General features: G+C 39.7%; 1 protein-coding gene across 2 annotated transcripts in view; it reads right to left on the reverse strand.

Annotated features, from left to right (window-relative positions):
* Positions 1-4994: 4994 nt before the first annotated feature.
* LOC138058287 (angiopoietin-1 receptor-like) overlaps positions 4995-15000 on the reverse strand; it is a 40804-nt gene continuing 30798 nt past the window's right edge. For both annotated transcript variants that reach the window (XM_068904213.1, XM_068904212.1), the window contains exons 11-16: positions 14780-14964; positions 11500-11622; positions 9625-9695; positions 9169-9209; positions 8818-8914; positions 4995-7165 (exon numbers count right to left, since the gene is read on the reverse strand). In XM_068904213.1, the coding sequence (XP_068760314.1) occupies positions 7075-7165; positions 8818-8914; positions 9169-9209; positions 9625-9695; positions 11500-11622; positions 14780-14964 (608 nt within the window). In that variant the 3' untranslated portion in view covers positions 4995-7074. The remainder of the gene's footprint in view (positions 7166-8817; positions 8915-9168; positions 9210-9624; positions 9696-11499; positions 11623-14779; positions 14965-15000) is intronic.

The following is a 15000-nucleotide window of genomic DNA, read 5'->3' on the forward strand; positions in this document are numbered from 1 at the left end:
CTAATGGAAATGGACCCACACAAGGGCAGAGAAATTTTCAGACTATGGTGGGAATTGAACCCACGACCTTCTGGTTAGATCATTGCTGCTCTACCGACTGAGCTACAAGATCAGACGGGAGCAAGCTGTGGGAACTGAAAATGTTTGCTCCCGTGTGACCTTGTAGTTCAGTCGGTACAGCAGCGGTGATCGCACTTCACATTACACTCTAATCAGTTAAGTCTGTTCAAATATAAGTGGCACTCGCCAACGCTTGCAAAAACGTAATCATTCCTTGTACTTGTACGTGTTTATTGCTGTGACTTAAGCATCTTCAGTTCTCACGGCTTGCTCCCGTCTGACCTTGTAGCTCAGTCGGTGCAGCGATGATCTAACCCGAAGGTCGTAGGTTTAATTCCCACCCTGGTCAGAGTTTTTCTCTGTACGAGTGTGGGTCCATTTCCATTAGTAGGGCTAAGGCTCATATGCTTGGTTCATATGGGCTAGAAAACTATAGCACTTCACATTACACTCTAATCAGTTAAGTCTATAAAAAACACTTAATTGAGTTCACTGGTATCAGTGAACTTTCTAAGACAAACGGAATGACTTGCTTCGATCTGAAGCTCTTCAGATTGTTTCGGGGTAGAACTGGTAAAGCAGAAAACTATCACATCGACATCATCTTCAGCATCTTGGAACCTTGTACGACTCATTGAGTATTCATCCGAAGGATCCCTTCCCTGAAAGTACCACTATCTCCGCAGCGAGGTTCATCGTTAGTAGAGTTGGCAGATATATACAGAGCACAGTGGATAGTGTAAAAGCCACATTTGGTATTGAAGAGAAATCCATCCACCGATGGCCCCGAAGGAACTGTAACGCATGAGTCCCTTCACATCTTGCACGAGGGCAAGAATACACACACTGAAAGAAATTCTAAGGAACTACCCTGCATACGATCTGTCCGACCTCGAAATCTCGACATTGCTAACTACCATGGTAGAGAACTTGCATGCCGTTTACCACTCCAAAAGTGAGACATTCAGTCACTTGCGGTATGCAGTTGACTTTGGGACTATTATTAAAGAAGCTCTTACGTGAGCCACTAAATGGTATGCTAAGTATTATTCTCATCCGTCATCATATTATCCTGTACTAAAGTGTAAGGTTCGTTTTGGCGATTTTGCATTTATAACACCCCTACCATCGGTTGATATGCCGAAAGACAAGCAAACGTTTAGGCGAGAATAGGTGGAGCCATTCCGACCAGTTCGCAAGCGAACTGTTCGGAGTGAAAACACTAAGGACAAAGCCGGCGCTCTGCCTCCTAGTGTTTATACGCGAGAACCCCATGCATATTGACTGTATCAGGCCGAGAGGGCTGACGCACAAACCTCACCAATTTCAGAGACTGAAATTTGTGAAAGCTCTGATGTCTCTGACTGCACATTTGCTACTCCAACTACTCCGCTGTCTGAGCCGGACAGTGATGGCAGTGATTGTGAGTCTTGTGATTATTCGAATGATGAATTCCTCTCAAGTAAAGATGAATTGGCTATTGATGGTTTTCATCTGACGTCACGGCGGCCATGTTGGAGTACAGAACAATGCCGTAAAATGTCTTTTCTATTGTTTTGTACATTAACATGGCCATCTCATCACGTGGATGCAAACCAAGAATTCTGAGGCTTCGTGAAACAACAGTGTCGAGATCTGGGAGAACATTGAGGGCATCTGTTAGACTGGATCTTTGATATGTACCGGTAAGGTAGGTAGGTCAAAGTAGGTGTGCAGTACCAACAAAGCCTTCAGACCTTTTTAACGATAACGCGCTCAGCATCAAGGTTTAAAATATTTACTGTAACCTTTCATTTATTGTCAAAGAGAAATTGAACTGTTAGCTGTTAAACAGCCAAAAAAATTAATGTTAATTGTGAAACAGAAAATTATTTTACTGTTAACGGTATAGTCCCTAGACACTCACATGAGCTGTTTTTGCCTCTGCTTTGGAGAAATTATTTCTGACATACAACGTTTTTGGCCATGGTTAATTCATTGATTATTACCTCTGAATAGTCGTTGACATTGGTAACACTGCTAATTTCATAACCTGAAAATTTGTCATTATAACAATCGAACGGAACTGCTGAAACATAGTGTTTTTCATCTAGATATATCCAATGTTGCTGACAGTAATTCCCTGTTGCCCGCTTATAGGACTGATAACAACTACTGGTGCCCACCCCTCAATAGATTTAGTTATACGTATTGCAACATTTAATGCATCTGAAACTGCTTTCACAGTAAGTGCATCACACCATGTATGCTGCTGTGACAACACACCCACAATTTCTCTGTATCATCAGGATCATTATATAACTGGTGGGCAACAGAAAAAAAAGAAACATGAACCATCTGAAGTACATTCTAGTCCCTTCAATCCTTGCTGAGCTAATCGACTCTGCAAGAGTGCCATAGAAGGACTTTTCAGTACTGTATGTGTACTTGTTCAGGCATGAGACAAAGAGCCTGGGTTAGATTCAATGTCTCCTGATATCAATAGCTTTTCTCTTGATACACAATAATTCTTATTTTGTTGGTTCAATTTTCATTTTTACTGCAATATATTTTCGAAAAGCAAGAAATAAACACTTTCTCAACTTAGACGAGCTCGGTACGTTCTTTTTCAAATAATGCACCATTCACTTTCTAATCACCTTGTCTTTGGGAAAAAAGCTCGACGTTTTCTTGTAAGGAACAGACCTCTTTACAGTTGTGTGCCTAGTTACCTGGCCTCGGATGTTCAAAAGGTGGATAGCGCTATTCACCGGATAAATCACTATCCAGCGGATAAAGTCGATAAACACTAACAAAATCAATTGAATTATCCAGTGGATAGCGCTATCCATCGTTTGAACAACTGGGGCCTGGTCTTTAAATGAAAATTATGGTTGATATGATAGACTTATGTTATGTTATGTTATGTTTCTTATGTTAATTATGTTGTTGTCATGCTAATTAGTAAGAGTGATTACGGTGAGGTTTCTATCAAAATAAGGTCAACTCCAGTCTCACTTTCATTCATAGGCCACACAGCTGTAAAATGGACTATTCTGGAAGGTTCTTTGTTCCGGGGAGCATGTTTATATTTGCGAACGGACTCAGCCCTTTCTCTATTGCTAGAGATGGGCGCGGATTCTTCATCAGTTTTCCTTACATAATCAATGACCGAGTCTTTCGACAGTTCGTCATTCTGGTCCGCCACACAGGTACTAGTGTCTAAAGCATGGGTTGCTTGGTTGCGCTGCCTCACTGTTTGTCATGTCAGTCATGTTGTTCAAGTTGGATTCACATAGCTTTGATGACTCATAGCTTGCTAAACTTCGTGTTATATAGCTTCGATGTCACTCTCCAAATGGAAGTCACCTTCCAAATGGAATTTATTAATCCCCGGTGAGCTTAGAGGATCGACAGAGAGTGTCTTAAGAAAATATAGCGGAAAGTGCTGAAACACTTAGTACAAAAGACACAAACAGCAATGGCGCCACACAACCTGGCGAACAGAAAGTCACACTTCCCAAGCTGTGTTGTAATTCGCTTGAACTACTATCCATCCTGATTGCCTAATTAGATCAAACTTCCGGTCTCGAGTGAATGGCGATTTGCATGTAGATTCTCCTGCGCAATGCGTACATGTGTGGGCTTTGCTGGTTAGGGTTAGGGTTGACTAAGACCAGCTACCTCGGTGTTTCAAAGTCGGCGAAAACAAAACAAAATTTACTCGAAAGGAGCAAATCGTGAACACAACTCACAGCAAACAGAAATGCAACAAGATGGCCGCCACTTCCCTCACGCACTAGCACCCAAACCTCTGCAAACTCTTGAGGATCACGTGATCATTCTCGTATACCGACAAATACAGCGAATGGCAACTTGGTGTGAGCAAAGCCCACACAAAAACTGCAAATTCATTGCCTAACTAGTGAATTCCACGGTAAATTTTACGCTAAAAACCGATATCGTATGAATCACAAAGCGATGACTACGATATTGGTTTTTCGAGTGAAATTTACTTTGAAATGATTTTTTCTATAGAAAAAAGCAAAGAAAATGATTTAAGGACGGTGCGTATTATTCTTATTGCGCATACCTGTTCTGCGCATCTCCAGATACTCGGATTTCCTATTGGTGATGCTTACTAATGCAGGGATATTTTTGCGCGGTTTAAAACTATGCCGAAAAGTAAATCTTAGTAAGTACTCTTGATATCCAAAAAGAAAATTGGGGGTAGCCATGCATTTTTTAGAGATATTTGAGCTTCAATTTGAGGGAGAACGCCATATATTGCGTGGTTACCCCCAATTTTCTTTTGGGATTTCAATAACACTAGGGCAAATCTACGTTTCCTGCATAGTCATAATTCGGGGCAAAAATACTTTTGAATTAGTAGGCACCGTCCTTAATTATTAAAGCAGCAACCGGAAATATGAAAACGCGGACAATTCGAAACCTTTTATTTTCACTAACCCTACAGGCCTTTTTCTTGAACCGCATGAGTTTTAAAAGAAAACAAGCACACCCTCAGCGAGCGAATGGAAAAGGAAAAAAAGAAATTTTAGAGTTAACTGTCAATAGCCAGCGAATAGGAATCACCTGCGAAGCGGTCAACTCCAAAAAACAGCTCACCGAGGTGAGCTCTACACTTGAGCTCGCGATATGGTCACGTGATCCTGGTCAGCGGATACCTTGTTTTGACAGGTGTTAATTGATCAAAGCATGGATGTCCAATGTCAAAGATGTATGCTGTAAACTAGCATGATACTGGTCACATTGGCATACATGGAGGGGTGGATGTACGTACGTACGTACGGTCGTGACGTCATGGCTATAAAAGCAAAATTTCTCGTATCGATGGGTGCCATTGAGTTATCCATTGGATAGTGATGTATCCAGTGGATAGCCGTATCCACCCCTTCAAACAACTGGGACCTGGTTATAATCAAAACATGGTCTCAAATATAAAACGTCATTTTTTTTACTATAGAGTATAATTTATCTTGGTCGTGTAACAGTCTGCGTTCAGTCGCTCGCTATTCATTCAGCTAAGCTATAGCTTAAAAAAATAATAATAAACAAACAAACAAAACCAAAAAAACAATCGATCGTCGATAAAAAAATGTCTAGAGCAAGGCCATATTCACCGAAATGTCGTGAATATAACATTTAATTACGTTTTTTTTCAAGTTAGTAAGTCAGAAAGAGTTGGCTCTCAGACACGCCTTGAAAGCGAGACTTGGGTGAGCTTTTAAGCTAGTAACTTAATTTAGAAGTGGCTGACACAAAATGGTTTCATCCTTCATGGAAGGTCTTCAAGAAATAGTTCTGTATAACAAACTTCAGAGACTTCGGTGGATTAGCCCTTATCGAAGTTATCAGCGGTTTGCCGCATAAACGAGGCTGAGGGGTCATTTTGTATTGAATTGACCCCTAAGACTCTTTTGCATGTAGTTTAAGCAAAGAAAAAAAAAGAAAATGTGCCTGCAGGCTCAGCTCCAATAAGGACCATTGTGTCCAGAAATGCCCCTAAATAGATGCACGAGGATTTCAGTAACAGTTACAAAGTGTCCCCCAAATTCTGCTTCTCAAGGAAGGATAAACACGTGCTTTTACCCTAAGCTAAAAATCACGCCAACCTTTATCCTTACCTTATTGTTGAAAGTAGATCAAAGGCTTAGACTTAAAGAGGTACTTCATGTTGGATGTCAAAAATTGGGTGTGCATCTTATTAGCTGCATCTCTGGACACAAGTGGAAAATTAAAGATACATGCGAAATAATACTTAATCAACTTTCTCTAGTTAACCCACCTGCTGCAAATAAGACGACAACAATAATATCAACAGAAGCAGCTTTTTAACCCAACTAAGTATCAGGCAGGTAATACCTTACTTTGTGCAATAAACACAGTGCAATAACAAAATGAATACATTGAAACGGCAATTACAGGAATGACAGAAGTAGATAACCAAATTTGCTCACGTTGTCGCCAAAGTACGGCAAAAAAATAGTAAAACTTGTAAAACTCGTGCAGCAAGTACAGCACGATTGTTTTCCCTCTTTTAGACAACAATATCCTTGTTTCGTTCGTCTATTTATAGAACGACTACTACGAGATTTTACATCGTTGCCGAACAATCAGAGGAGCCCATACCTGTTGGCCTTCATTTAGAGTACCTGTATTTTGAGGCACAAAGAAAATCCCACGAACCCATGGACTACGACACACTAGAGAGATCAAGGCTTCTGGTAATGACTAATGTATTGTAGCTGTAATTATGTACTCTGATTGCACTAGATGCATGGCGCACGTTTAAAACAAATATCTTTCATGCAACGAAAAATAATCACTTAAATGAAATGGAGAGTAGAACAGTCGTATGCAGGAGCCCATGAGTAGGAACTGGCCTCTCTCATACACGCCCTTATGAGTTCACCTTTGCTTGTATCTTTCTATTTTTAGAACGCCGCGAGTTCCTCGGCTCTGCACGCACTGTTTGAAAAGGCCAATCAGAGTAGAGTCATTGTCTAACGAAGACAAATAAAGCAGTAACACTGTATTTAAATCGTGCAAATTGATGTAAATTGATGTAAATGCGAGTCTCCTGCTCAAGGGTTCGTTCTAAAAATAGAAAGATACAAGCAAAGGTTGACTCGAAGATCTACTGCATATGGAGACTCCTGCTAATGGGATCCTGTCGTATGCTAAAACCCATACCCCACCCACCCCCCTAACGGACACAAGAATCCATCCTTCCCTTGTCCCTACAAATATCCCATCCCCATCCCTCCGAAACCACACATACTGACACACACAAACACACAATGGCTCCCTGTACTTTGTAAGGCTACAATCGCCCAAAACAACTGTTAATGCCTTCATTAAATGAAGTATACCAATGGCCTTTCAATCCCCGATGTATTTGCGCAAAACGCTAGCATGCAAGAAAGACTTGCTACACAATACGAAGGTAATTGAGCACTAAAGTCAAAACTTTGGTGAAGGTAACCATGAGCAGTAGAGGTCACGAGGACACTAGACCATGGCTTCCAGTCGTTCTACTAGTTTTTCAAAGGATGGCCGGAGTTTGGGATTCGGGTTCCAACAGTCTCTCATAACTTGGTACCTACATGTAAGTAAAAAATAATAATTAATGTTGCATGTGATAAACAAATGAAGCACTGAGTACGTCTGTAACATTGGCTATACAATTTGATCTCTTTCGCTTTAATATGACTTGCCGAATTTAGGACTGTAATTGCTTTCGTTGTTAGGAGAATTTTTCGCAAGGGACATTTTTTCGTAATAATCTCTCAGACAATTTAAACAATTCTAGTTTTTGAACAATTTAGTTTTTTGTGACATCACCACCTCTTTACTCCAAACTTTCCATTTTTAGCCACATTCGACAAAAGGACTATCATGCCTCCTATATTAATACTTTTCGAAAGACGTATATAAATGTATCGTCTCCTATTCCAACCTCCAAAGTTCTCCCAATGACGCACTTACTATTTAATGACTACTCCCAGTAAAGTAGCTAAGTTTATGTATTGTGATTGATCTTTGCCAGGTCGAGAATGTTCAAGTATGTAGATGAGATCATGTTTTATTGTTCTATAGCATGTACATTGACTAATAGTTTAAGGAAAGTAGGTATTTTTCGCCTCTCAGGGAAATTTCGTGGGCGCCGAGTAATGTACTTAAATGTCGTGGATGAAAGTCCAGGATTTTTCATCTTTACTAATGTAGTGCAAAAAATGGCCACATAGCTGAGTGAAGACTTGTTTATGATATTGCTTCTGTTTATTTTCCGCTGTTTAAACGATATTGAATAGATGAAAAACGTTCACATGTAACAAAGAAGTATCAAAGGTCCTTAAAGAATATCGAGGAAATAGTTTTATCACACAACTGTTTCTTATTTTTCGTTGCATCATCCTCTCAGGTTTGTCGACATATTCAATGATTTTTTTTGAATTGCACACGTACGATAACGAACTTTTTCCAAGAGGTGCAGCGTGTGGCAATCAACTTAAACTAAACAATTTCCTGCTTGAAACAAACTAGGGCTTAACATCATTTAACACACTCTCGAAATATGAGGAAAAACGGAAATTAGTATCTTGATCGAAGCAGCACTATATACGTGCACGCTCCGCAATATCTTATATTAATGGTTAATCCCGTTCCCAGAGTCATCGTTCCCTTGACCAGCGGTCGGAAACGAGAGACTCCACAAATCCAAAAGAGGCCATATTTGATTAGCTGTTGCAAAACGGTTTCATTTCCTGCAATTTGCATATAAACTAAAAAATTATGCTTTCTTCCGGATTTTTATCTATACGAGGTCGAAGTTGATCAAGAAATAAATCGTTTTACTATTTATCAGTTCCGTAACGATTTTGTTTTTGAAAATACAGCATTCTGAATTTCCTAGTTGTCACTTGCGTGACACCGGATACTGAAATTTGTTTTGATTGAAAAAATTGCTCCCGTTATTTTTTTATTCTCCGCAGTTTAAACGTTTCGAGTGTATTACAAGATGTGTTTATACTCATGTGTGCTGTCTCGCGAGTGAAAAATAAGCGCTTTCGTAGCAAGGTGAACTTCAGATGTTTTTGTTGATTTCTAACCGTTGCCCCTCACGCACGCGCTGTTATTTAACCGGAGCAGAGGTTTCTGGTTCCGGTTAGTCCAGAGCCTCCCACGCCCGTTCTGCTGGACAAAGGTAACGGAGACTCTGGGAACGAGATTGGTAATTAATAGTGAACTTACATAGCATCTGAACATCCACTGGGCTTCTCCAGCCGGTACCCTTTCTTCAGTTCGGTCATAATTTCCGGCGTTGTCATGCCTGCATATGGTTTGAGTCCTGGTTAAGAGAATTACAGCAAGGAAGTGTTAGTAGCCAGTAATAAATTATGCTAGTGCTCTTTGCCGATATGACAAGCGCTCTGATTGACTATTTTTTACGGTATAATTTTACCATAATGGCAACGTGCAGTTGACGAATTATGTTCGGTCAATACGGCAAGCAGAGAGGGTGGATTATTTAGTACAAACTAGCAAACAAAGAAATCCATGCAAAGAGTATGAGCAAAAACGAATGACGAAGAAATGACATACCTCCAGACTCTATTTCCCAAAGAAGAACTCCATAGGACCAACTGCGTAACAGAAAATTAAACCATGCATGAGAAAGCAAAAACAAACTTTCAAAAAATACAATTAAATAGGATTCGCACTTCAATCTTTACGATCAAAAGTACTTTCTTATAACGAGATTATTTTTTGCTGTCGTTGATGTTAAATCTTGCACTGATCGAAATATTATACCAAACACCCAAACCATCGTTTCCGAATTTCGCTCAATCTCGGCCTTGTTTTTTTAGCGGCCGCTAACTATCAAGCTTAGTTAGGTGCAGCTCTTTATTTGGCTGCAACACACATGCATAATTTTGATTATAGTGTGTCGTTTGTTGTTATGTGTGCGGGTGCTATGCATACTTTATAATATGCAATAATCATGAACTAATTAGGTTTGTGAAAAACATTGAGGCAGTTCTTTTTCTAGTAACTTACATGTCTGATTCCACAGTAAACACATAAGTTTCCAATGATTCAATAGCCATCCATTTAACTGGAAGTTTTCCCTGGGGAAAAAAACACAAATATGTAAATTTCACCTGCTAAATTTAGAAAAAGGTAAAGTCACTTTATTTAACGTCAGTAGTTCCTTCAACTACAAGGATGGTATCAATGGAAGCCGACGGTACACGGATCAGAGGAAAAATCGAAATAGACGTTGAAGTCACCGAGGATCGAACCGAAGGCCTCTTGCCCCGAAAGCCGCGCAGTAACCCACTGAGCTACGCCTGCTCCGATGTAAAGAATACTTTAAGTCAACTGTTCCAATATCAGTGACGGTTGACAACTGTTAATTATTGTAGACTATTGATCAATGAACCACTTGGTTGTGACTCCATTTTCAAGCTGCTATGCTAGCTACATTTGGTTCAGATTCTCATTTGAGCCAACGATCCATAATAGTTGGACCCAAGAAGCGGACGAACCCATTGCACCTCTCCCACCACCCAGTTCTAGAGGGGCTATAATCATTCAAACAAATGTGACATTTATAGAATAGCAAGATAATTTAGTACTGACATGCATGATTCCAATTCATCTTTATCACTCGGTGGCCATTTTGGAGTCAGTGGGAATAAAGGCTTTGTCTTTGCATTGTCTTTGCCCGTCTAGTCTCACACTGAATGAGAGGTTCGAGGGGCAAAACCTTTTTGTTTGGACATTGAGTGACATGGGTCTATGGAGTCTTCTAGTAGGAAGCTCTTAAAACTTAGTGATACACAACAGTTATCGAAATAGTCGTGTTTGATAGACAAAAAAAAAAACTTCCAAAGCTCTTGCAAGTCTAGGAAAAAGCAAACGCCCGATAATAGGAAACGAGTTCACGCTCGAAATACATGAAAGATATCAAGCATCATCATCAACTGGAAACTCGGAAAAATCCCAGCCCTAGATGGGATTTGATCCCAAGCTAATCACTGAAGCTACTGGAGACCCTGAGGTGAGCAAGGGTGATGTGGGTGTAGACCACACCTGCCTCACGCAGTCATATAGTCTAATTTTGACCATCATGGTCATCTTTTCTTTTCTCCTTTTATGATGTTTACACGACTAACGGAAATCAATTGTCCACCTCATCCTATTGGCTTTCTTCCCGCAACCAATCGAAACCAGGTGATCTGGTGACGTAATTCGGAGGACTAGGGAAAAAAACGTTAGCGCCGTATCCCACGACCACGAACTGAGTGGCAGGGAATAATTCAGCAGTTAAGCTGTACGCTATAAATTGTTTTCGAAAATGACAAACTTTTTTTTTACCCTAAGAATAATTAAAAACAAAGGCAAAGGGTCGTAATGAAGCATGCTTGGATGAGATGTTCACTGAAAGTGGTTCTTTCGGTTATCCTGGGATTAATGTGAATAACCTATTTGTCTTTGTATTCGCTCACTTGGGTGGTTGGTTGGCCGCATCTCAGATATGCTTTAAGGTGACTGCGCGATGCAGTTATGAGCCATGCTGTCAGTCATTTGACTCTGTAGCTGCGTGATGCAGCTCGAGTCAATACCCACATTTCACCCTTGCTTACCATAGAGTCTCCAGTAGCTCAGTGGTTAGAGCATCCGACTAGATCACGGAGGGTCGTGGGTTCGAATCCCATCTGGGGCTCGGATTTTTTTCGAGATTCCAGTTGGTTCTACCATCATTTCATTTCTCATGTGTTTATATCATTCTCACATTCGTCGTTGTATTCACCCAGTTTAGCAAAGGGCCTCAATTTATCAATTCGGGCTTGATGGCTTGCTTGCAGTTAATTATTGTACGACCTAATTCCTCTTTTGCTGCAATCGCGCAAAGGCTTTTTAAAATACCTGGGTTTCCTTTTTATACATCAAGCTCTCATATACGTCACGTGCCATGCCATAATCTGCCACCTTTGCGACGTAGTTTTCAGCAAGTAACACGTTTCGGGCTGCAAGATCACGGTGAATGCACTGGAAAGTGAAAAAGAAAATACTCACTTAAGGGCCCACTGACGTATTTCTTGGGGTGCATTGCTAAGGATGTAATGGTTAAGTAATTTGAGAGAATTTGGCATTATTTTGGGCAGTTTCCAACTTTTGTAACCCAATGACCCTAAATATGACGTTATCATACCACGCCCATGGTCACCTGACCGATAAAAGAAAACTCTAAATTTGTCTCCGTGCTACGCAATTTGGGCATTTAATCGATGGTTTGATAACATGTATTCGTTTTTGCATCCAGCCAAGCATGGTTCTTTTTATTTTGAAAACTGTTCTTTTTAAAGACATAAAAGATACTGAAATACTCATAACTTTTTCAAAAAAGATGATTTTTTTTAAAAATCATTGTTTAGCTATATTCTGTATTTGGGGGTGAAACGTGCCATGCAAAAAAAGAGAATAATTTATTCAATATAAAACCGCCGGAAATTTAGCTTTTTCTCAAACCGGAAGTCAGTTCGTTTACGTATGCGCAGTTGATCTGAGAACGAGCACGAGGAAAAACCTTCGATGGAAACAGCAGTTTGTGCGGTGACTTGCTTGTGAGTGGGTTTTCTTGTCAGCTTATGATATGATGACGTCAGTTACCGGAAGTAACATTTTACTTCCTTAGCGACGCGCGAAAAATCCTTCTGTTGGCCCTTAAAGCGAAAATGAACCTTTTCGTAATTGGTTACCACAGCAACAGGAGAGCCATCTTAGAACACCTTTTATTGTGGTTTTAAATACCGTACTCTGTAACTTATCTTTATTACAAAAATAAAAATAACAATAATAATAAACTAAAAAAGTATATAGTTATAATAATCAATAATAATAACAATAACAATAATAATTGTAATAAAAACAATACTAATAATAACAAAATTATATTGCTGCGGACTCAGATTTACCTGCGCAATTGGTTTATCTGAATCCACTTAAGTACTTTTTTTTTAACGTTGCAGTGAGAGTTTCATGGAACCAGCTGATGTCTTTGCGGCAAAATTAAAAATGAGGCCGGTCACGATGTTCGTTTTTGCGATGTAAGCGTTTAAAGGCAGAGTTTCACGTCTCTGCGCATGGGAAAACTGTCACGTCAGCCCAATTAATCCCATTGTTATTAAAGCAATTGAAAGCACTGATGAAGGAAAAGGAAACAATACCATAGAAGTGTAATTACTCATTGGAATTACTTTTGCAATCATTTCCTTTGTGTTACGAACCTAGTGCATGCGAATAAATAACTCGACCTGCGTTATGACAACTCGTGCGTAAAATAAAAGATTCGACCCGTACAATAAATTCGAGGCTAAAATTAAATTTAATATTTTTTGTGTAAACCCGCGGTATCTTCCACCAAATTTGGGCCTTAGTCATTCATTGTATTTGCTGTAATTCTTTCAGTGATTTATGAACATCATCTGGTTCAGTAAGAAACCGTAGAATTTACAACTGCTGGCGTCAAGGCTTGGACATGCGCAAAACCGGCTTTTACTTCGGGTAGAAGAGCACAGAACGCGTCATCAGAAAAGAATGCAAATGCGAGAAATTTACTCACAAGTAATTAGTACATGGAAGTTTGGCAGTGTGGAAGTGTGGAAGTTTGGCAGTGTGGAACTTTGGCAGTGTGGAACTTTGGCAGTGTAGAAATTTGGTAGTGTGGAAGTTTGGCAGTGTGGAAGTGTGGAAGCTTGGTAGTGTGGAAGTGACGCTAACCCAAACACGAACCCTAACCCACACTGCCAAACTTCCACACTACCAAACTTCCACACTACCAAACTTCCACACTGCCAAACTTCCACATTACCAAACTTCCACACTACCAAACTTCCACACTGCCAAACTTCCACACTGCCAAACTTCCACACTACCAAACTTCCACCCTGCCAAACGTCCACACTTCCACACGTCCATGTACTAATTATTTGTGAGTAAATTTCTCCCATTTGCATTCTTTTCTGATGACGCGTTCTGTGCTCTTCTACCCAAAGTAAAAGCCTTAAAAACGTGAAACTGCCCCTTTAAAACAAAAAAAGCTCCCAAAAACTCCTAATTCTTTATAATATACAACAAATAGATTTCATGTTGCCGTGCGTTTGTTAAGTAACAGGGAGTTTAAGCAATGACAACGGCGACGTCAACGAGAACGTCACAAATTTGCATATTTAGTGGCCAAAGCGAATAGTTTTGCACGCTCTGCACGTGCGTTTTTCATTTTTGTCTATTTTTTCGCCGTCGTCAGAAAAACAACAACGTGAAATGACCAAATTTGAGATTTTATGAAGGACGTCAGCATTTGAAGATAATTTTTCATACATTGAAAAACTTGGAATAGTCGTGAAGTGATAACAATAATGAGAATTTATGTTTTGTGATGACGTTCTCGTTGCCGTTTCCGTCGTCGTTGCTAAAGCTCCCTATAGATCACAGAAGACGTCAAAATGTGGTAAGAACGAAAAGCGGCACACCATTATCCAACGTACTTTGCTACAAAAAATATACTTCAGAGAGAACAAAGCGCAACAACATCCCTAGACCTAGAACAGAGAACAGAAAAGGGAGCTTACAGTATCGAGGATCTGTTCTGTGCGTACCCTAAGAGACTTCAAGACCTCACTCAAAGGGAAACATTGTTATTTTAAAAAACTTTTAACAGTTAAAATATGTAAGAAACAAATTAATATGATAAATCTGTATTTTATATTATAATGTATTTTCTTATTAACTAAGTAAGACTAGGTTTGTAAGGGAAAATAACGTACCTGTCTTTTAGACCTTTATTGTAGAATGTTAATTAAATGTCGTAGATTGTAGTTAGTTAAACACAATTCGATGAAAGGACAAATAAAAGAAACTTTTTATACTTTTACTGTAGATTATCAATTAAATGTCGTAGATTGTATTTAGTTAGGCACCATTCCTAGGAAGATCACTTTTGTAGTGATAAGATGTCGTGTATAAATAAAGTTGATGATAATGGCTGATGTTATTGTTACTAAGATTTAAAAGCTGGAGCAGAAACAACGAAAGCGAGTTGTGTCAAACGTGAGATACTTAAATCCTTCCAAGTTTGCAAGGAATAGTGGAACTCAGTAGCGATGTTTAAACATTGTGGTATGCGTTTCCGTCAATAAACACGTACCCTGTGGCTTGCCAAGTAAGCCATGCCTTTCGCAACGTCAGTAGCGATCATTAGCTTCATATCTTCAGTCAGGCCTCCCCTCTTAACGCCTTCACCCTCGTAGTTCTCATTTCCATTCCGTGATTTTTTCAAAAAGTCTAACAAGCTCCCATTTTCAGCGATCTCCAGGACGACAAGTAGGTTTCCTACGGATTAACAAAGCTAAAGACTCAGCTGAGTAG

The sequence above is a fragment of the Montipora capricornis genome, chromosome 7 (genome assembly GCF_036669925.1).
Source record: "Montipora capricornis isolate CH-2021 chromosome 7, ASM3666992v2, whole genome shotgun sequence".
NCBI classification, from domain to species: Eukaryota; Metazoa; Cnidaria; class Anthozoa; order Scleractinia; family Acroporidae; genus Montipora; species Montipora capricornis.